This window comes from Ooceraea biroi, chromosome 10 (genome assembly GCF_003672135.1).
Source record: "Ooceraea biroi isolate clonal line C1 chromosome 10, Obir_v5.4, whole genome shotgun sequence".
Taxonomy (NCBI): domain Eukaryota; kingdom Metazoa; phylum Arthropoda; class Insecta; order Hymenoptera; family Formicidae; genus Ooceraea; species Ooceraea biroi.
The window spans coordinates 4,706,331-4,724,911 of NC_039515.1; the positions used below are offsets into that span (position 1 = coordinate 4,706,331).

General features: G+C 41.7%; 1 protein-coding gene across 1 annotated transcript; it reads right to left on the minus strand.

Annotated features, from left to right (window-relative positions):
* Positions 1–141: 141 nt before the first annotated feature.
* On the minus strand, positions 142–16,935 carry LOC105278208 (tubulin-specific chaperone cofactor E-like protein). The gene is made up of 7 exons (XM_011337108.3): positions 16,806–16,935; positions 5,210–5,820; positions 4,683–5,085; positions 4,104–4,273; positions 3,733–3,841; positions 3,395–3,499; positions 142–3,085 (listed from the first exon to the last, which is right to left on the minus strand). The coding sequence occupies exons 2-7, from the start codon at positions 5,806–5,808 to the stop codon at positions 2,933–2,935; spliced, it is 1,539 nt and encodes a 512-aa protein (XP_011335410.1). The 5' UTR covers positions 5,809–5,820; positions 16,806–16,935; the 3' UTR covers positions 142–2,932.
* Between the last annotated feature and the right edge of the window lie 1,646 nt (positions 16,936–18,581).

An 18,581-nucleotide genomic window follows, 5' to 3' on the forward strand; every position in this document is an offset into this window, starting at 1 on the left:
GGAGTTAAATTTACAAGCGCAAAAATTAATTTGTTGTGATTATTGCTGCTCCTCGTGATTTAGAAAACTGTAGAAAATTGCTAACTGCTATACGATCACCGACGCATCGTTGGAAAACCAGGATCTGGAATTGAAGAGCAATTTATCGTATAAACGATTTATTTCGTTAGTACGTACATTTGCGCCAGCACAAAAAAGGATCATATTATATAAAATGAGAATAATGCAGAGTTCCTTTTCTGAGACTAGACACGTGCAGCGTAGGATACCAGTACCGATCTGTCCTTGTCCTCTTACGCGACTGATTTTCGCTTTCGCTTTCCATTGTTCAGATCGAATAAACGATTCGTGCCCTCCATGCATGGATGCACAGCACTGCGAAGGATGTGAGTTGGCACTGGGATCCGGCAATCGACAACACTTTCCTGACTATCGTGGTGCTCCTGCGAGTCTGAGAAACGTCTAGCCGAATTTCTTGAGCAGCAAGGTATGGCAGTCATATAGATGAAATACAAATATTAATTAGCCGTCGATATCATAATTTCTTTCTCTCTTTACTGAATATCAAGTAAAAAATATTTGCTTCTCGCGATAATTATGATATAATTAGAGAATTATCAAACTTTGCGTAATAATACGGTAACATTTTGATTGAATTTTTTCATGAACGAACATTTCATGTATGTTCGTTTAACGGTTGATTGTGAGATCAAAAATTATTACGCATCTTTGTCGAAGCGCAAGTTTGCTGCTGCAAAAATTCGGTCGGTGTTTCTTCTTGCATACAGAGAACCTGGTCATCCCGAATTACGCTTTACGGTATTCACAGGGCAGTGTTAGAAGTATCCAGAATTACGCTAGTACATAAAAGGCAGGCACTAAGTGACTCTTCAAGCTTCGTTGCCTGTGAGCAAAGAAACTGAAACTTGTATACCGTCCGTTTCCCTTCTCTAACGCTTAGCCGAATGTCTCGCGGCATCCTGCCGCCGGATTCGAGGACAAAGTGTCACAACTTTCTACTTAACTTTTTTCGCAAGCTCGCTCGTGCCTCAAAGCTGGGATAAGCTATAAATGCAACGAGATGTACGGATACCTGTAGCGTTCAGCCGAGAAGTATACTTTTCAGAATGGAGAATGGATATTACATATAAATACGCACTCTCTCGTCGTTACATTTGAAATTAATGTAGCCGTCGCGATTCTATGTACGCTTGTCAATGCATCGCAATCTCTGTTTATTCTCTTCGTGAACGAAGTGATTACAGTAACATGCAATCGTCTATTCGTACTGCGTACAATTCATGAACATAATTCTCACAATTAAAAAATTCAATACCGTAAGATACTGAACTTGTACTTGAACTGAAGGCTTTGAACTTGCGATTTAAGTACGTACTGAAAACAGGCGATAACAATGCAGCGTGTAACTTTACGTAACTCTTGCGTGATCTCGCAAATTTGTTCTTGCGTTACATCATCGTGCTCCGCAACATGTTCAAAATAATTTATACGGAGCGAAGAAAACTTACGAGTACGCGTGCTGCTTGCGAATTCTTATTTCCGCGCCGGATTTACGATTAATTAATTTAGTAGTTTAGAGGAGACTCGCGTCTATTACTATGCAAGAGTTACATCTGCGTTAAGATGGACAATGTAAGTGAACGACACTTGGGAACCACAGCGATACACGTTCTACGTTAGTTTTAAGCACTGGAAAATTTTGCGCGAGGTTCCCTGGCACTGTCATACTTATGAATGGCCCTCGCAAAAGAGTTCTCGCGTACGTGCGCGAATACGCGCGCGCGACACGCAGAGAACACGGCTGCAAGCGCCGACTCCATAGACCTTCATCATTGCTCGGTGCTCAAGAAAGAGCAACAAAACGCATTCGTGACGAATGAATACATCTTACTCTTTAAGAATAACTGCCCGCGATCTACAAAAATATTTTGCTCTCTTCGTTTACGGCGATCTCGAAACACGCGTCCCATCACACAGTCGTCGTTGGCATTCCGCTAAGGATTGCGAACATGTCGCATAAATCACGAGTGAAACGTTTTCAATCGAATCGTTTTATACTACGAGGGTTTTCTATCGCTCTCGTCGAGCGAAGACGGTAGACTGTCATTCTTCTTACTTTTTTTTAGCTCTCGTTATTGTAACTACATTGAATTTGGCTGGAGATTGAAATTCGCTATGTACAATGTCCTGCTTCCCCATTACGTTCTGTCTCCTAAGACAGAGATGAGAATTATTACATTAAAGGAAACTTACAAATCGATAGCTATCTACTCATCTAAGATGTATGGGTGTACGTGCGTACACCGGACATAGTTATGCGCCTCTATGCGCCAGACTTGTTAGTAGCAGTTTAAGTTTATACGTTGAGGCTTGGATGAGTTTGTTACACGAAGAAATAATTATCTAAAGTCGCGTGTCCGGGCGCAATCTTACCGCCTGGTCAACCTGCATTAAACGCGATAACTCGTGATCTTCAGAAGACATCTAAACGTACCGTTCAAAATCAGAAAACTTGATGTCTCGGGCTTTTTCTCTTTCAACGCATCGGATTTTCGTGAGCCAATTCGGTGAGATTTCTCTTTACACAGTCATCGTTATTTCTGTAAAGTATTTGCAGTGCGGCAGAACCAAACGCGATTCCTCATGCAAGCGTTTAATTCCTTCACTTACGCGTTTTAATGCAAGTATTTTCGGAAAACGATTCGGTTTTGCCCGCTCATTACACCTCTCTCTCGGTTCTTAGAGCTTAACGCAATCATTTGAAACTCTGTGCGCGACGTTTCCACATTGATCTGCAACATCCGATTTTATCGGCCACCCTCACGTCATCACGTAAGCAATAAGTGGAGATCAAAGTCCGAAGAGATTATCGGACTTCTTCAATACCGCCTGATTCACTCATCGATCTTCCTCAGGAGGAACGAATAGAAGATGTCGAGGACGTTGATGCGAACCGATTCAGTTTGCTGTCAATAATGATCTCGTCCCCGTTCCTGATGTTATATCGATAGAGTTGTTTGTTTGGATATAGCATTTCTTCTGGTCCATATTGGGCCTTCATTTCCTAAAACATAACAACAAAATACATGACGTGCTTATCTCTAGCCGATATTATAAATTATTGTTTATGATGATCAGCAAAATTTTAAAAGTGTATATGGAAGAAAATTATTTTCCTTGCATACCTTGCTCTGCAATATTTTAGTAAATACGTATTTTAAGTGTCGAGGAAAGTCAGGATAAGGATTGTTTGGAGGAAGTTTGGAGAGTGATTTATATTGAGACTTCAGGTTTCTTAAAGGATCGGTCCAGGAACCAAATATTCTACAAATAATATCAAATTCGTTAAATTAATCTGAGATGATCGACTTACCTGATCAACGTAGAAAAGTCGCATTCTGTTAGCTGGTATTTTTACCATACTTTCCAATTTGGTTTTCAATTCGAAAACTGTTCTATATACATCTACTGACCGTACCTGAAAGCATAAATTGCGTATGAAAGAGTGTTTCAACACAATGAAAATATTCAAGACAATAGTATGCATAAACGTTAAAAGATTCTTATACATAAATAACAAAGAGTTCAATTATTTTTCATTAAGACGGTTACAAGACGTATTTGGATAAATTATAAAGGAGCACCAGTGAAAGTTGTCTCTTTAAAGATACACCTTTGTCCAGACGAAATATGATACACAAAATTAAATACCTCGACGAGATCCCCGTAAGTGAATGTGACCTTGACCCTTTTCTCTGGTGTTAGATCCACGTTCACCAAGGGGTCCAACTTTCCGTGAATAGCCACGAGCTCAGAATACCTGAAAATTGAGGAAGAGGGTCAAGTTGGGCTTCTCTGGCGGAAGGGAGCCGAGCGCGCGGCCATGAAACAAGAATAGTCTGATAGACTTGAGCAAAGTTGGAACCGCGACGCGAGGACAACTTGTGTGTACTCGCGGGGAAACCGGAACCTTCGTTAAAGGCATGTGCGACCGTTGAAAGACTTGTTCGAGATTCATGTCCCGCGCCAATCTTTACCAAGGGAAAAACGGCAGGTTCGTATCCGCGATATCGGGAACTCACCTCTCGGGCCGATCGGCTTCCGGCTTGTCCATGTAATAACGTATGAAGGCTCTCTCGGCGTCCTCGCGTTCCTGAGACGATATCACGCCGCCGCCGTTCAAAGTCTCGACGTTCGGCAATCGGGCTATTAGCAGCTGCCGCCTCTCGTGTTCCGTGTACTCTCGTGGGCTCTGGGAAATGTTAAACAGATATAAATGGGCTAGCAAATGCTTATGATATCTTGACGTGTGCAGATAAATATGTCACATAAATACGAGAAAACTGATAATTTAAAAAAAATGGAAAGTTTAATATCTAAATTTTCGCCTTAATAAATTAAATCTTTTCCTTAACTGAAACTTATGTCGTTACATGAATTGTCCTAAATTATATTATATTATGTATACTGCTTACATGCGAATAGGTGAAAAGCAAAGCACACTGCGCATACGCTAAAGGTGAAATCGCGCCGGGTATCGCTCTTTAATCGACTTACGGGCGAAACGTGGAATTAAGACACATCGATGAAAATCTTTCGTAACGGCAGACGTAATCCGGTACTTTCCAATTTTCGAATCGCCGAGAAAGAAGATCGCTCACCTCAAAAAGTGGGCACCCTTGGATCCTAAGCGACTTGAGCACTGGGAACCTGGCGAGCCTCTCGACTTCGTCCCAGGTTGATAACAACGTGCCGTTCAAGTTTAAGAATCTCAGCATCCTGAAGGGATCATGCGGGGACTTGATAGTCGTGCCGCTGGACTCCGATTCTGATTCGGATCTGTCGTAGTTGACTTTGCTCTCGAATATCCTGTTTCCCTTTTCGTCTATCGACGACGTGTGCTCGTCTATATCTAAATGATTCATGTTTGCGCTATCCTGCCCGTGACATTCCTCCTTCGACCGGTGGCCGTCCACGTTCGGTAAATTTCGATTTTCCTCCAGAGCGAGCGACCTGAGCGGACACTCGGCGAGAACGAGGCTCTTCAGATTTGGAAATAAATACCTATAGAAGTAGACATACCTGTACACACGATCTCCACAACAAATAATTTCTTTGAAGACCATGATATAATAAAGATTAATTTAATAAATAATAAATTTGTAGAATCGCAACAGCTGAAACGTACCCTAACTTTGAGATCTCGTTCCATATCTCCACCGGATTACCAGTGAAGTGTAGCTTCTTCAGCGCTGGGTTTTTGTTCTCGGGCTTCAGGTATTCCAAGTTCACAGTTTTATACTCGTTCAAAGACAAATGGAGCTCCTCAAGATTGCGCAGAAGCCGCACCAGTCCTTGCACCGTCGACCAGGACACTCTGGTCCCGTTCAGCACGAGGTTTCGCAGAAGGTCATAGTTGCCGTGCTTGATCTCCAGCACCTCCGCAAGACAATTGAAGCTCAAATTTACAAACTTGATCTTGGGCATATGCTGCAGTATGCCAAACACCTCTGCCCACTGTGACAACTTGTTCTGTGCCAGGTCGAGCTCCTCGACGTTCTTGCACTTGCTACGGAGTTTCTCAGCGTCATTGCCCGCTGACTCGATGTCGCAGTCCTGGAGCACCAGTAGCGCCGGCACCGTGTGTCGGGGAGATTTCTTGGGGATGAAGATGCTCACCGACAGGGCGACCTTGGGCGAGCCGGACTCTGCCTCGTCGTCTGTTAACGAGCAGTCTGTGGTCGAGCTGCCGTACTTTAGCTCCAGCGCTTCCAGCAACGACGGCATTTTTACAGCATCCTAGAAATTCGTGTAAAAGGAATATTTATATGCATAAATTCACGTAGCAGATATAAGTCATTACAGTATCTGCAAATAGACTGTATCATTATCCGCAAAACTTTTCACGGAAAATTAGTATCACTATTTAAGAGAAAGAGACTAAGGAGAGCATGCGCAAAACGATTTGACTAATCTAAGACTAAATTTTGCCTTCCGGGACATGTAGAAGGAGTAGGGTATGTGGTGCGCAGAATGTTGATCCACCTATCGACTGAATAATACAAAGCGGCTTCGCTGACAGTGGAGAATAGGAAAGAAGAAAAAAGGACACGTGGAAAAACCTTCGAGCTGGTCATCCTCGAGACATGTAGAATCTTGTCTCGCCATATCCGCTAAGGTCACGCCATTGTCTTTTTGCGTAGCGGCTGAGAACCGGTACCGGTTCTTTAGCAGCCGACAAAACGATTCTTCGCGATCGCGCTCTGCTCGCCCACGCGGGGCGACATAAACAGGGAGCTCGGAACGGTCCTGAACCTGTTCCTGAACATTGGACGTGTGATGATCGAGAAATATTCCCGATAAAAGAAGGAAAGTTAAGGATGGTTGTCACGTTTGCACGAGCGTGTGAATGAAAGATTCATCTTGCTTTGGCAAGGTAGCGCAACTCGAATCCAGACTGACAATGAGTATTCGAGATAGAATCCATTTTGAGGTTCTCTTAAGATTCCTATGGAATGTGATGCGTTTTCTAAAATCCTATGAATATTAACCCTTTGCCTGTAAACGGGGGTCGTTTGTGTCCGGCCGAAAGCGGCTCTTCGGTACCTTAAAAACGGAGGAAGGGAGCCGCCTTGGACTATGTCGTGTAAAATTCTATCCAGACAGTGTACACACTCCCCAAGTTTAGTAAGCTTAGTCCACATACAGCCAGTATAGCAAGCAGTTCGAATTGCGTCTGGACGTAAACGACCCTCGTTTACAGTTAACGTATACCAAGTGTGTAGGTGAGTGACTTTTTCATCAACTCTTTTTACATTTTTTATAAAGATTTGTAATATATATTATTAGAAAATAAGTTTCAAGACAAAATCTTTAGTGTAAGTACACTTTTTAGCAGTAAAACATAATTATTTTAATAATTATTTTTTCTCATATCAACAATTTTTATATGTAAATATTCTTTACTCAAACTATTTTTGTGAATAAAATAACATTAAAATAAAAAAGTATTGATTTTCGTGTAAAATACTTGTATTTGCATGCTTAAACAAATGTTTTAAAAATGCTTTTTTCATGCTCAAAAATTAAGCTTTTTTTTTATTGTGCCATATTGCAATATTTTTTTATTGAAAGTATTATCCTTACGCTTTAATTTCCCGTTTGATTTTTTTATTTCGATAATTTGTCCCCAAATTATAATTTTTTAAACAAAATAGTACGTTTTCCGTGTTTTACTTTGTTTACATAAACACATTGTTTAAACAAACTATTTTTTACTTGGTTTTCCGATTGATTTACAAAATAGAAGAGTCAATATAACTATACGAATTGTTTCAGATTTTTTAAAACAGTTTAACCTATTGTTTAATGAGGTGGACGTAAATGACCCCCGTTTACAGGATAAAGGTGCCCTAAAAACGTTTACAAGCAAAGGGTTAATAAAGGTTTTTTTTTGTAACCGCATGAATCAACGACTCGCAAGACTACGAGGTTGCCCGTAAAACGGAAGAATGTTACGTCAACTTGGCGAGAGACACAACACGTAAGAAGCTACTCGCGTTTGCTGGACGCGCGCCAAATTGCGCTTGCTTTTACATAAGAAACGCGTTACGTTGCATCGTGCCGCATGTTTCGAAGCGTTCTACTAATCTCTACTTGTCCCACGTTTGCAGCGTGAAAAGCGTCATTGTGGTGAACGACTCCCGTATAGTCGACGCAAATCTTGCGACTCGCGAGTCTTACACTCGTGCATACGCGCGCGGGATGCAACGTAGACAAATTACTTCCTGGTTTGTAATCCTCATCCGAGAGATCTCATTAGCTTGAATTCTTCAACAGCTCGACTGTATTATCCAAGAGAAAGGAAATGCGAAATAAAATTCCATACGTTTAATGAGAGGGAAAAAATGTGAAGAAAAGAGATTTCGAGGGAGACTTCCCCCCAAGAAAACAAGCAGCAAGATAAGAATCGGAGATTATTCCACGTATCGAAACTAAAAACTTGACGGTGAATGCACTCCGGTGTGCAACTGGCCCATCCTTTGCCGGAAATCCAGATCGTTTGACGGCGGAGCGAAGGAAAATGAACGAGACGCCTACATCGAACGAGCGAACGTCAGATCGCGAGGAGTTAATTCGGGATGCGCTAGTTTCGATCCACAGCTTCACGCGCAACAGCGGCGTCGTTAATCGACGTCGGTAGGAGGTGTGGTCCCGGAGCGATCGGCAAGACCGCGCTGGCCTAGAAGCAGTAAATTGGTCTGACCGTCTGTACTGTACTCTCCGCTTCCACTACGTAATAGCGGCGATATCGGTTCAACGGCCATGCGAAATTAACTTTCTCCTCTCCGCGGCTTTGCGCGAGCGAGAAGCCTAGCAGAACCCGTGCATTGCACCGCGTTACCGGCGCATTGGAATCGTGACAGAGGCCCCCGGTTGTTCTAACGACGCGATGCCGGCCCTCGCGAAAGTCCGCACGTTTCTGCATCCGAGAACTCTGCTCCGTCGTGAGTCATTTCTTTCGCTCAAAACACACGAGCGAGATCGATCTTGTGTTCGCGAACGGTCCTCTATGCGCATGAATCGAAGGCAGAGATTGATGTAATGCGGAAGTAAACGAATTTCATTCTATGAATTTCCATTCCTGTAGAGTATTTCTTCTGTAGAGAGATATTTCTTAAATCGTAAAATGCGATGGAAAAACTTATGAGATACTCGCGAACTACGGTGCTTAGAAGACTCAAGCGCGCACTCGCGTCTGGCAATAAAATACAGAAAAGCAAGAGTGAATTAGTGAACACGCTGTGGTTCGAGCGCAGCTTTTTATGATTTACGGAAGCCGTAAATGGAATACGATTGTAAAAGTCGGGGATCACTCTCTACGTTTGTGTAATTTCACGCTGGTCGCAGATGTGTCTCGATTTATAAGATAACACACTTGTGTTTCGCATTATGGCTACTGCGAGCGATACCAATTGGCTCTAAAACAAAAATGTACGAAGATTCAAGAAAAACTAAGCTAATCCTAATTGTAGGCGTGCTTGAATAATTTAACATTAACTGCATTCCTCTCACAAGTTTTCCGTCTGATAACGATAACATAAGTACAGAGTAAACGAGTCACAAAGACTATTTACTTTCCATTAAGATATGATGAAGGGACCGATTTTCCGAGCGAATTTTATTACCCTCGTCCTCCAGCACGAGGATTAAGTCAACTACGTGAAACATCGCTGCACATGGGGAGAAATCGTCGCGAAGAGAATAGCGACGGGCTTGTTGCATGGGCAACAGCTGACAATCAGCTGAGTCGCGATGCTTCAGTGGTACTGAACAAGTTGTCCCGTTCTCTCCCGCGGTGGCTACGCGTAACGTAACGCTAAATATACGGCAGTGACGGTTACGAAATGTCAGACGGAATCGTCGGTGCAGTAGGTCAGTCGTAGTCGCATTTACACGGTGCGTGAGCGCCGGAAGAGACAAGAGACGCGGCTGACCTTCTCATTCTTCATAACCCCACGAAAGATAAACGTTTTCTTTTCTTACGACCCTAAAGGTCTACTTGCCGCCTGTGAGAAACTTTACGATTCGGAAAAATTTTCTCCGCTTGTAATATCGCGAGGTACCAGCGCGCAAAGCGCTTTGAACCCCAACTTACACGTTCCATCTATTGGGTTGGCCAAAAAGTAATTGCGTTTTTTTTCCAATAGATGGACATACATGTCTTGAAATGTAACTAACTTCATTCTAAACCGCAAATTCATTATGTAGGTTAACAACTCACAGTTCAAGCTTGTTTTAGAAAAAGAAAGTACACGATTTCGTTAACAATTGTTTGTTTGCCGTCGATTTCAAAATGGAAAATCAAAAAGAACATTTTCCTCATATTTTGTTTTATTACTTCCGAAAAGGGAAAAACGCTGTGCAAGCTCATAAAAAGTTATGTCATGTATATGGCGAAGATGCTTTAAAACTGCGGCAGTGTCAAAATTCGTTTACTAAATTTCGATCTGCAGATTTTAATGTGAAAGATGCACCACGCTCAGGAAGGCCAATCGAAATTGATGATGACAAAATAAAGGCACTGATCGATTCCAATCGGCGTTTAACGACACGAGAGATTGCTGAGAATCTTAACATATCGAAATCGAGTGTTGAAAACCATTTAAAACGACTTGGATACATTAGTAAGCTCGATATTTGGGTACCACATGAGCTCAAAGAAATTCATCTCACTAAGCGTATTGACACCTGCGATTCTCTTTTGAAACGTGAGGAAAATGATCGATTTTTGAAACGTATGATAACAGGCGACGAAAAATGGATCGTCTACAACAACGTCAAACGAAAAAATGTGGAGCAAGCGTGATGAACCTGCTGAAAGCACTTGAAAAGCAGATATTCGCCAAAGAAAGATTATGCTGTCAGTTTGGTGGGACTTTAAAGGTATTGTGTATTTTGAGCTGCTTGCAAGGAATCAAACCATTCATTCAGACGTATACTGTCGTCAACTGGATAAATTAAATGATGCCATCAAACAGAAACGTCGAGAATTGGTGAATCGCAAAGGTGTTGTGTTTCACCATGATAACGCTAGACCACGTACAAGTTTGGTCACTCGTGAAAAATTGTTGCAGCTTGGATGGGATGTGTTACCATGATGTTACCACATCCACCATATTTGCCAGACCTGGCACCATCAGATTACCATTTGTTTCGTTCTTTGCAAAACGCCTTGAATGGTAAAACCTTTACTGCTGATGAGGATATGAAATCGTTCTTGGAATTGTTTTTTGCTGAAAAAGATAAGAACTTTTTTGAGCGCGGAATCATGAAGTTGCCTGAAAAATGGCAAAAGATAATCAAACAAAATGGACAATATATTGTTTAATAAAGTTTTTGTTTCCCATGAAAAATTCGCCTTTTATTTATATAAAAAAAAAACGCATTTACTTTTTGGCCAATCCAATAGATGCGATATTTCAATTTACAAAACACTTTAATTGTTTTTGTATGTTTTAGCAGTTCCACTAAATAGTGAAGCTGGTAGTAGGAATCTAGTGCTGCCGCTTTGTGCTTCTGTAGTCCAGAAATCTCAGGGTCGGCGAGATAAATTCAACTGCGCATTTAACGCGATGAACCTGGACTTTAGAAACAGAACCGAGCGTAAAAGGTTTCGGTGAACGCGTATCTTCGCAGTTAGATTTTACATTCGCTGCGCAAACCTCCTCACTAACAGATTGATTGCTTGTTCGGATGGTCTAATAAAGAATGCGAAGCGCCATTGTGCAAGATAAACGAACGTTGCGGTAAAATGACTGAATCAGCAGCTTGCGAATAATCCGCAAACAGGAAAATTTGCTTAAAACAATTAAGAGAAACGGGAATATCAAGAGAGATGACGATTATCCGTTAGAATCGCAGAGTGTGACAAACATTGTCATTTTTCTCTCTTTTTTCCTTCCTTTCTCTTCCTCTCTCCTCTTATTTCATCTCTCAAGATCTGCATCGCGGAAATGAAGTAGGAAACAACGAATTAGGCAAGATTGGAGCTTTCCGTGGCGCGATGTGTCCTTTCACCGACCGCGAAACGGAAACTAAAAGCGCCAAACGCATCGGAGCGAGACGCCACATTTTCCGTCTCACGTGTAAAAATGATGAAGAAACATCGACGAAAGTTTACTGCTCGTCTGCTGCGCAATGTTGTCCAGCCGCGGAATATTACTCACTTGCCCAAGGTTGCTGCGCGTTCTACTCGAGACTAGAGAACACTGTGAATGTGTGCACGTGCCAATACATGTATCTCCTGCCTCCGTGCGCGCGTGCCTGCACCTTTGTTGCATAGGCAGGTATAGAACGGTTCTAAAGTCACCGTATGTTTAAAGAGCGTGCTTGTTGCAATTTGATCCACAGGGCGTTGACGCAACACCTTTCAATAGTCATGCGATTGTTAAAGGTACGATGAATGCGTTCATGCAAGCACACTTGAAGAAAAATGGCAAGGTATCGCGCATGTGAATCTCGGAGAACGTTTCGAGCGATATTTCTGTTGCCAATATTGATTTTGCGTGCTGCTGAGCAAGATCGTAAGGCAAGGCTTTGAATGTGTCTACAAGATTCCTCGCAGATAAAATAACGTAGACCTGAGAACGTCGAAAAATCATTGCCAACATCGACGTTAATGAATCATAATGAGTCATGACAGATTGTAAGAGAAATTCAATAGATTGCAAGAGTGATTGTCAGAGTACTGGTTTCACCGCAAGTTTTACGAAACGAATGCCATCGACAATATCCAGACGATATTTGATAAGCAATGCCCTCGATCGCGCTCATCTCCTCGTCATGTAGCTGCAGTACTGAACTTTATGAGCATTCTACATGCACAATCAGATCTCTCCATTGTCTTGTTTCTCGATTCCTAAAAACGCGTCTCGCATCGCTGCTCGGCAATTAAATTAATGCATATGAGAAAGCGATATTAACGAGAGAGGAGAGAGAGATGTATGAAATGACATAGAAATACCGCACAATTTCTCATTTCCTTTTGCAACTTTAGAATCGACTTTTTTCCAACACAGAATGATCAGATCCATGAAATTAGCAATTACGATTTTCTACATTAAATTAGATAAACATCAGTGATTAAAACCAAAAATAAACTTCTCTCTATTAAAATATTTTGCCGTTCACGCGAATTATAATAGCTGAAAAAACAAGACTGTAAAGTTTGACAAAAGGTATTAAATTTTAAAGCACATAAATCAAGGCTTATTTTTACACTCCGACTATAAGATCGCTGTCATTCTGCTTATCGTGCTATTATTGTAGCTAAAGCGTGCAACAGTTCTGGAGCACCTGGTGTCTATCGGATGGACCGTTCACTAGAGCGCTCACATTGCGGCGGACCTCTCCCTTTTGAGCATAACTAGCTACATAATTTTTACGGCAGCTTGTTGCTGTATCACAGATTAAGTGTTGGCTTTACGTGGTACACGTGACAATTGACGCAGCAGCCGTGCGTCGAGATATAATACGCTTCAGTTACACGCAAATGCGATACGCTGGTTAAATTATGAAAGATTTAAATAAAAAATTCCTTTGTCTCTATATCATTCGAATAAATAAAAAGTGTTTGAGCGTATTCTCTCAGCGTGACGAATGAAGGAAGTAAAAATTTTCACATAGTTACGTTTTATTATAAATATATTTAGAAATGAAAGGGATATTTATAGATATTGCAATACGTGATTGTGTGTCATTAATCGTTAGCGGTGTATCGTACGCGATAACGATCGCGCGCGAATCTCATTCCGATAACTTTAATCTTTGTTGCTTGCCGGATTTCAACTCCGTTGTGCTCGATCTTGCGGCGTTATAAATAAATGCTTTCTGCAGAATGCCTAGGGGCCGGCTAAGTGGAATCCACTTTCCTTACTGCGGAGAGGTAGTTTCGTAGGAAGTTTCGAAAACTCATTCGACAGAAAATCTCACCAAGTCACGCCATTCAGCGTGCGGAGAAAATTCGTATTTGTGCGTAACCATTCTTTTAACGCGTCCTTTAACGAGATATTACGCTTTTTACACAAGATGATCACATAACAAACTGTGCTCTTTCATCTATTCAATTTGCGACTTGTTCAAGTCCGGTCAATTGATAAACATTAGATAAGATTTCAAGATCACGCAAACACACATTTTCGCTCGTCGTTCGTCGAGAATTCAACTTTGTAATAGTATTATCAATGATTAGCACGATATGATTGATACGATATCACAGACAGATCGATTTCGTTCGACCACATAGCAATCGATGTTTGTGAAATTTTACAATTTTACATTAAATTTTCCTTTTTTATCTGAACACATTGAGTCCCGCTACCGAATGAAAATATAAATATATATACGTATAGGAATGGCGGAAGTGAGATCACGTACAGAGATATGCTGAAGATTGCGACGTCACGTAGGAGCACGATGAAGAATCTATGCTCCTTCATTCTTTTGTGACGATCGATAATATAAGATCGCGATGCAGCTGTATATTTTTAGCGGTCAAATGTATCGCGAGTATCTTCGTAAACTCTTCGCATTGGCACCCGAGTAGCCTCCCTGTGTGCATCCGCGTCTGTATACACTTCTCTCATTTACGTAATCGCGTCTTACCAGTCCCGATCGAAACTGTACGTAAAAAGTTGTTGAATGCGCTACGAGAGCAGAGCTCATTGCACAAAGGCGTTAAATCATCGCGAATGAAAGGACTGCCGTCCATGGGACGTGCAGCTGATTAGATCTCAGGCACGTCTTAAGGGGGGAGCCTGCTTTAGAACGCTGGAAATAAGGTATATTTTACGAATTGTTTCTGGAGAAACTATACAGCGGATCATTATAAAACTTTTATGCATTTATTAGTACATGTTTAAAGATAAAAAAAATTATTTTTTCATTTGAATATATCGCTTGTAGAGGTCGTCCTGGAGAAATCTTAGTGCAGCCGCGTCGCCGGCATTGCAAATTGGTGAGCATTCTCCTGCCTCCAATTTCGTCTAAACTGAAAAATTGAAATATGTTCTCGTTATTTATGAATTCCCATCGTCGATGAACCAAAGAGAGAAGAAAAAAGTTGAAAAGTGTCAAAATGGTGGAGCTTGGAACACAAAAGTACGATTTTTAGGCAAAGTTTTTGAACTTTTTCATGCAAAAATAATTGTTTAACTTAATGTTTTTATGAATATTAAAGGTTCATCGACGATAGGAATTCATAAATAACGAGAACATATTTCAATTTTTCAGTTTGGATGAAATTTGGAGGCAGGAGAATGCTCACCAATTTACAATGCCGGCTGCACTAAGATGCCTCCAGGACGACCTCTACAGGCGATATATTCAAATAAAAAAATAATTTTTTTATCTTTAAACATGTACTAATAAATGCATCAACGTTTTATAATGATCCGCTGTATAGTTTCTCCAAAAAAATTCGTAAAATTATACCTTATTTTCAACGTCTAAAGCAGGCTCCCCCCTTAAGACGTCTTAAACGTCCACGCGTTTCGAAATGATACACCACCGACTGGCGTAAATGTCAAAATAATTGGCACATTATTATACCAGCGAAGTATCTCGTATTCGAGTGCAGACATTATTGAAATGTTCTTATTAGATATCTTGCATCTCGCATAGCTTTCACTCTTTTTTAAATGAAATTTAATAGTAATAAACAAATACGTTGTGCTTAGCGAAAGGCGTGTTCTCTAAATGATAGAGAAATTTTGCACAATTTCTTTTACGAATAACAGGAAAAAAAAGTGAGGCATCTTTGCTTCTTACACTCGATTCATGTGTATTCTTAATTAATTACCTTAATAATATCGCCAATGTCAAGTTATTTGAATACTTTTATAGCATGGAAAGTGTACTGTTAATATTTGTGTCTGTTTTAACTAAAATTTTGTATAATTTTAAAGAATTTTTCAAGCAAAATTGCTTCAAAATATAGTTGAATGAAATTCATGGGGACATACAACAAATCCATGTTCTCCATTCTGACCTTGTAATTATGCGATTACTGAAGTTACATAAAGATAATACATGCTCTTTATAGTCTCTCATGAAAGGTAATTGTAAAATTGTAAAATTCATTAGACGATTAAACTGCGGAGGACACCATTGACACATTGGAATGCAATCGGTTATGCAATCGCACTATCAAGCGTTTAGAGACGCTTTTGCCAATAAGCGCGTTCGCTGAAAATTGCGTAAGTTGCTGAAGAGCAATGGCGCGAATGAAGACAAACGTGCCGCGAATTATTCGCAGAACTCGCTTCTCGAGTTATGGACCATTAGATACTCCCCTATATCGCGATCCCTCAATTACGTGTTGTTTATTTCCTATTATACCAAAGAAAAAAAAATTAAAAATTAAAAGAAAATAAGTCTTCGTTTCGAATCGCACTTTCGTACTGGAATAACTTGAAGTCGTAAAGTCTCTTAAAGTCACCCGAGTCCGTTGCGATTTTGTGAAGGTAAGCACGGATAAAACATATGTCTGCGTAATAATTGAGGGATTTTGTAAAAAACATTATTCATCCTATCGTTGCTTGTTTCTCTCTACTTCCTGCTTTTGCATAAATTAATAAACAGGCATATACGCAAGAGGTGTTTGCCGAATCGCCCTGTAGTGCATCGTGAACCGTACATCGCTCGTCTTCGCGACAACGCAATTACATCTAATTCTCGACGAACGTGCAATCAGCAAAACTCGATGGCTTCCCGCGGAAGGTCCACGTAAGGTCGTCACCCTTCGGACGACGCTCGAGCGCGAGGAGGGACGAGCCTCGGGGAGAGAGATCCCAGGCAAGAAGTCTCGGATCTCTTATTCGTTACAGCGTCGGACATCAACAGCGAGGTATCTGCTGCACTATCTCCCCGTATCGTCTGGCGTTCCAACCGCGGCGGAGCTCCGCGAAAATGCGGACGCGCCGGTGGCTGCGTAGTCGGCAGCCGCGACGTCGGGCCCGTCCGGGTGTAGCGCGCAACGCAATCGGTGCGCGTCGTACGCGACGTGCGCGCTCGAGCGCAATCGTTGCGCGCGACTTCCGACTCGGCTCAGGGCGCGCGAGCGCGGAAGCGCCTCTCCTCTCCCCGGATTGATGGAAACAGCGTCGCGAATAGCTGTTAAGCCCGACGAGAGCGTCGTAGGAGGAATCGTGTCAAGGACCAGGCGGGCGGACGGACGGGCGTCCTGGTTCGGCCCTGGACGCGCGTTCTTTATTTGTACTCACTGTCTGCGCGCCGCCGTTCGATCCTCGGACCGCCGCTCCGCGTGCGCCGTGATGCGTCGGAGGTGAGGTAACGTCGCGGTGCTCGTCGTCGCGCAACGGTGATTATCCGCTTCGCATTCGGTCGGGTGTTGCGAGAGAGCGAACCGTTCTTCCGCGTCGCCCCGCAGCAAACAGCCTCGCGGCCGCGTCGCGCGGACTCGGGTGCGTAGTCTACGTCGTCGTACCTTCGAACGGAGGACGAATGGCGTCGCGCGCGGACGCGCCGTTCGCCATCCAGCGTTGAACTGGCTCCTTTGTTTAGTAAACAGAAACAGCTGAGCGGTTGATGGTGGAGGTGGAGGCGCTGGAGGTGGTGGTAGCGACGGTGACGACGACGACGACGGCAGCGGTGTACGGACGTTATCGACCATATGGCGCATGCGTGGTGCCCGCGGCCGCGATCACGTGGTCGCTGGAGAACGGCCGCTGCCGATGATGCGGCTGCTTGTATAATATTTTTAATAGTAATAAAATGTTCGGAATTGTCACTTTTATAATGATTTTTAATAAGCCATTTAGACTAGAAAACCATATTTTTATGTAGACTAAGTATTGAGAAAAAATGGCTGAATGCCTTTCCAATTATACTACGGAGACTAACAAAATTGAGAAAAACTTTTAGGCCATCAAGAGATCCCGGCGTGGCATTTCCAGAAATATTTGTCTGAAACTCTTGATTCATTTATTGAGATCTAAAAAAATCCCTATTCATAATGTCAAAGCGAGCTTTAAATATGAATGCGCGCTTGTATGGGTTCTATGCGGTTCACGTGAATGAAAAAAAATATGCCGCGTGTATTAAAAGTCATTATAAACAGACAGAAAAAGAGACTAATTATAGAAGCAGCGACGAGAATCAGGTTATATAAGGTGTTATGTCGTTAATATCTGTGCATTTGACGCCGCACGCTCTTACCTTGCACTTACGGAAGTGTAAAGATTAGAAGAATACCGCGCGATTGCATAGTGGAACCGCTTGATCAAATTTGCGCAATTTAAATGTGGAAAGGAGAGACCAAAGTGAAAAGTTACATACAAAAGATTTAGACGTTCGTGTTCTCGAGACAATGTTCACACATATGATCGCTGCTGAGAAGAAACAATCAGCGTTGGCATAGAGACACGTTTTATTATATTATTCTGCATTACTTTACTCCCTAAGCTCCGTGCATACACCCTCAGAAAGGATTTCTGATAACAAGACGAAAAATATTCTTGACTAATTTAATCGTATTACAAGTATAAAAAATATGAAAATAAAACAATTTTTAATTTAAATCAGTAATTTCTATTCTTCTCTCTCGAATTAAATAAGATTGTCTTACTGTCTTCAGACAAGAGTAACATATACAAATTTATGCTTATATATTCTTGTATGTAGAATAATTCGATATTAGCGCCACTTTATAGTAGGCTTTGTCGATGTCGACGCATCATTTTCTCACAGTCGCTCGTCGACTCGGCGCTTCTGCGTCCTTTATTCCGATAAAACGGCCAATATTTATGTGTTGCAATCGAAAATCGGGAAAGTGTTTCTGTTATTTACAATGCAAGAAATATTAAAAGATATGGAAATGTAAGTAAGTATATACAATATACTTACTTGAGAAATAAGATTCGAGATAAGACATTTGCATATCTTTTAATATTTCTTGTAGAGTATTGCACTTATTCATTGTAAATAACAGAAACACAGAAACACTTTCCCGATTGCAACACATAAATATTGGCCGTTTT

Bases quoted from the DNA above. Each gene is read 5' to 3' on its own strand.
- LOC105278208 (XM_011337108.3), bottom strand. From the start codon at position 5,808: ATGCCGTCGTTGCTGGAAGCGCTGGAGCTAAAGTACGGCAGCTCGACC. The intron at 3,500-3,732 runs GTATTTAATTTT...TTATGCTTTCAG, and splicing joins CTTACGGGGATCTCGTCGAG to GTACGGTCAGTAGATGTATA. The intron at 3,086-3,394 runs GTAAGTCGATCA...GTTATGTTTTAG, and splicing joins GACTTTTCTACGTTGATCAG to GAAATGAAGGCCCAATATGG.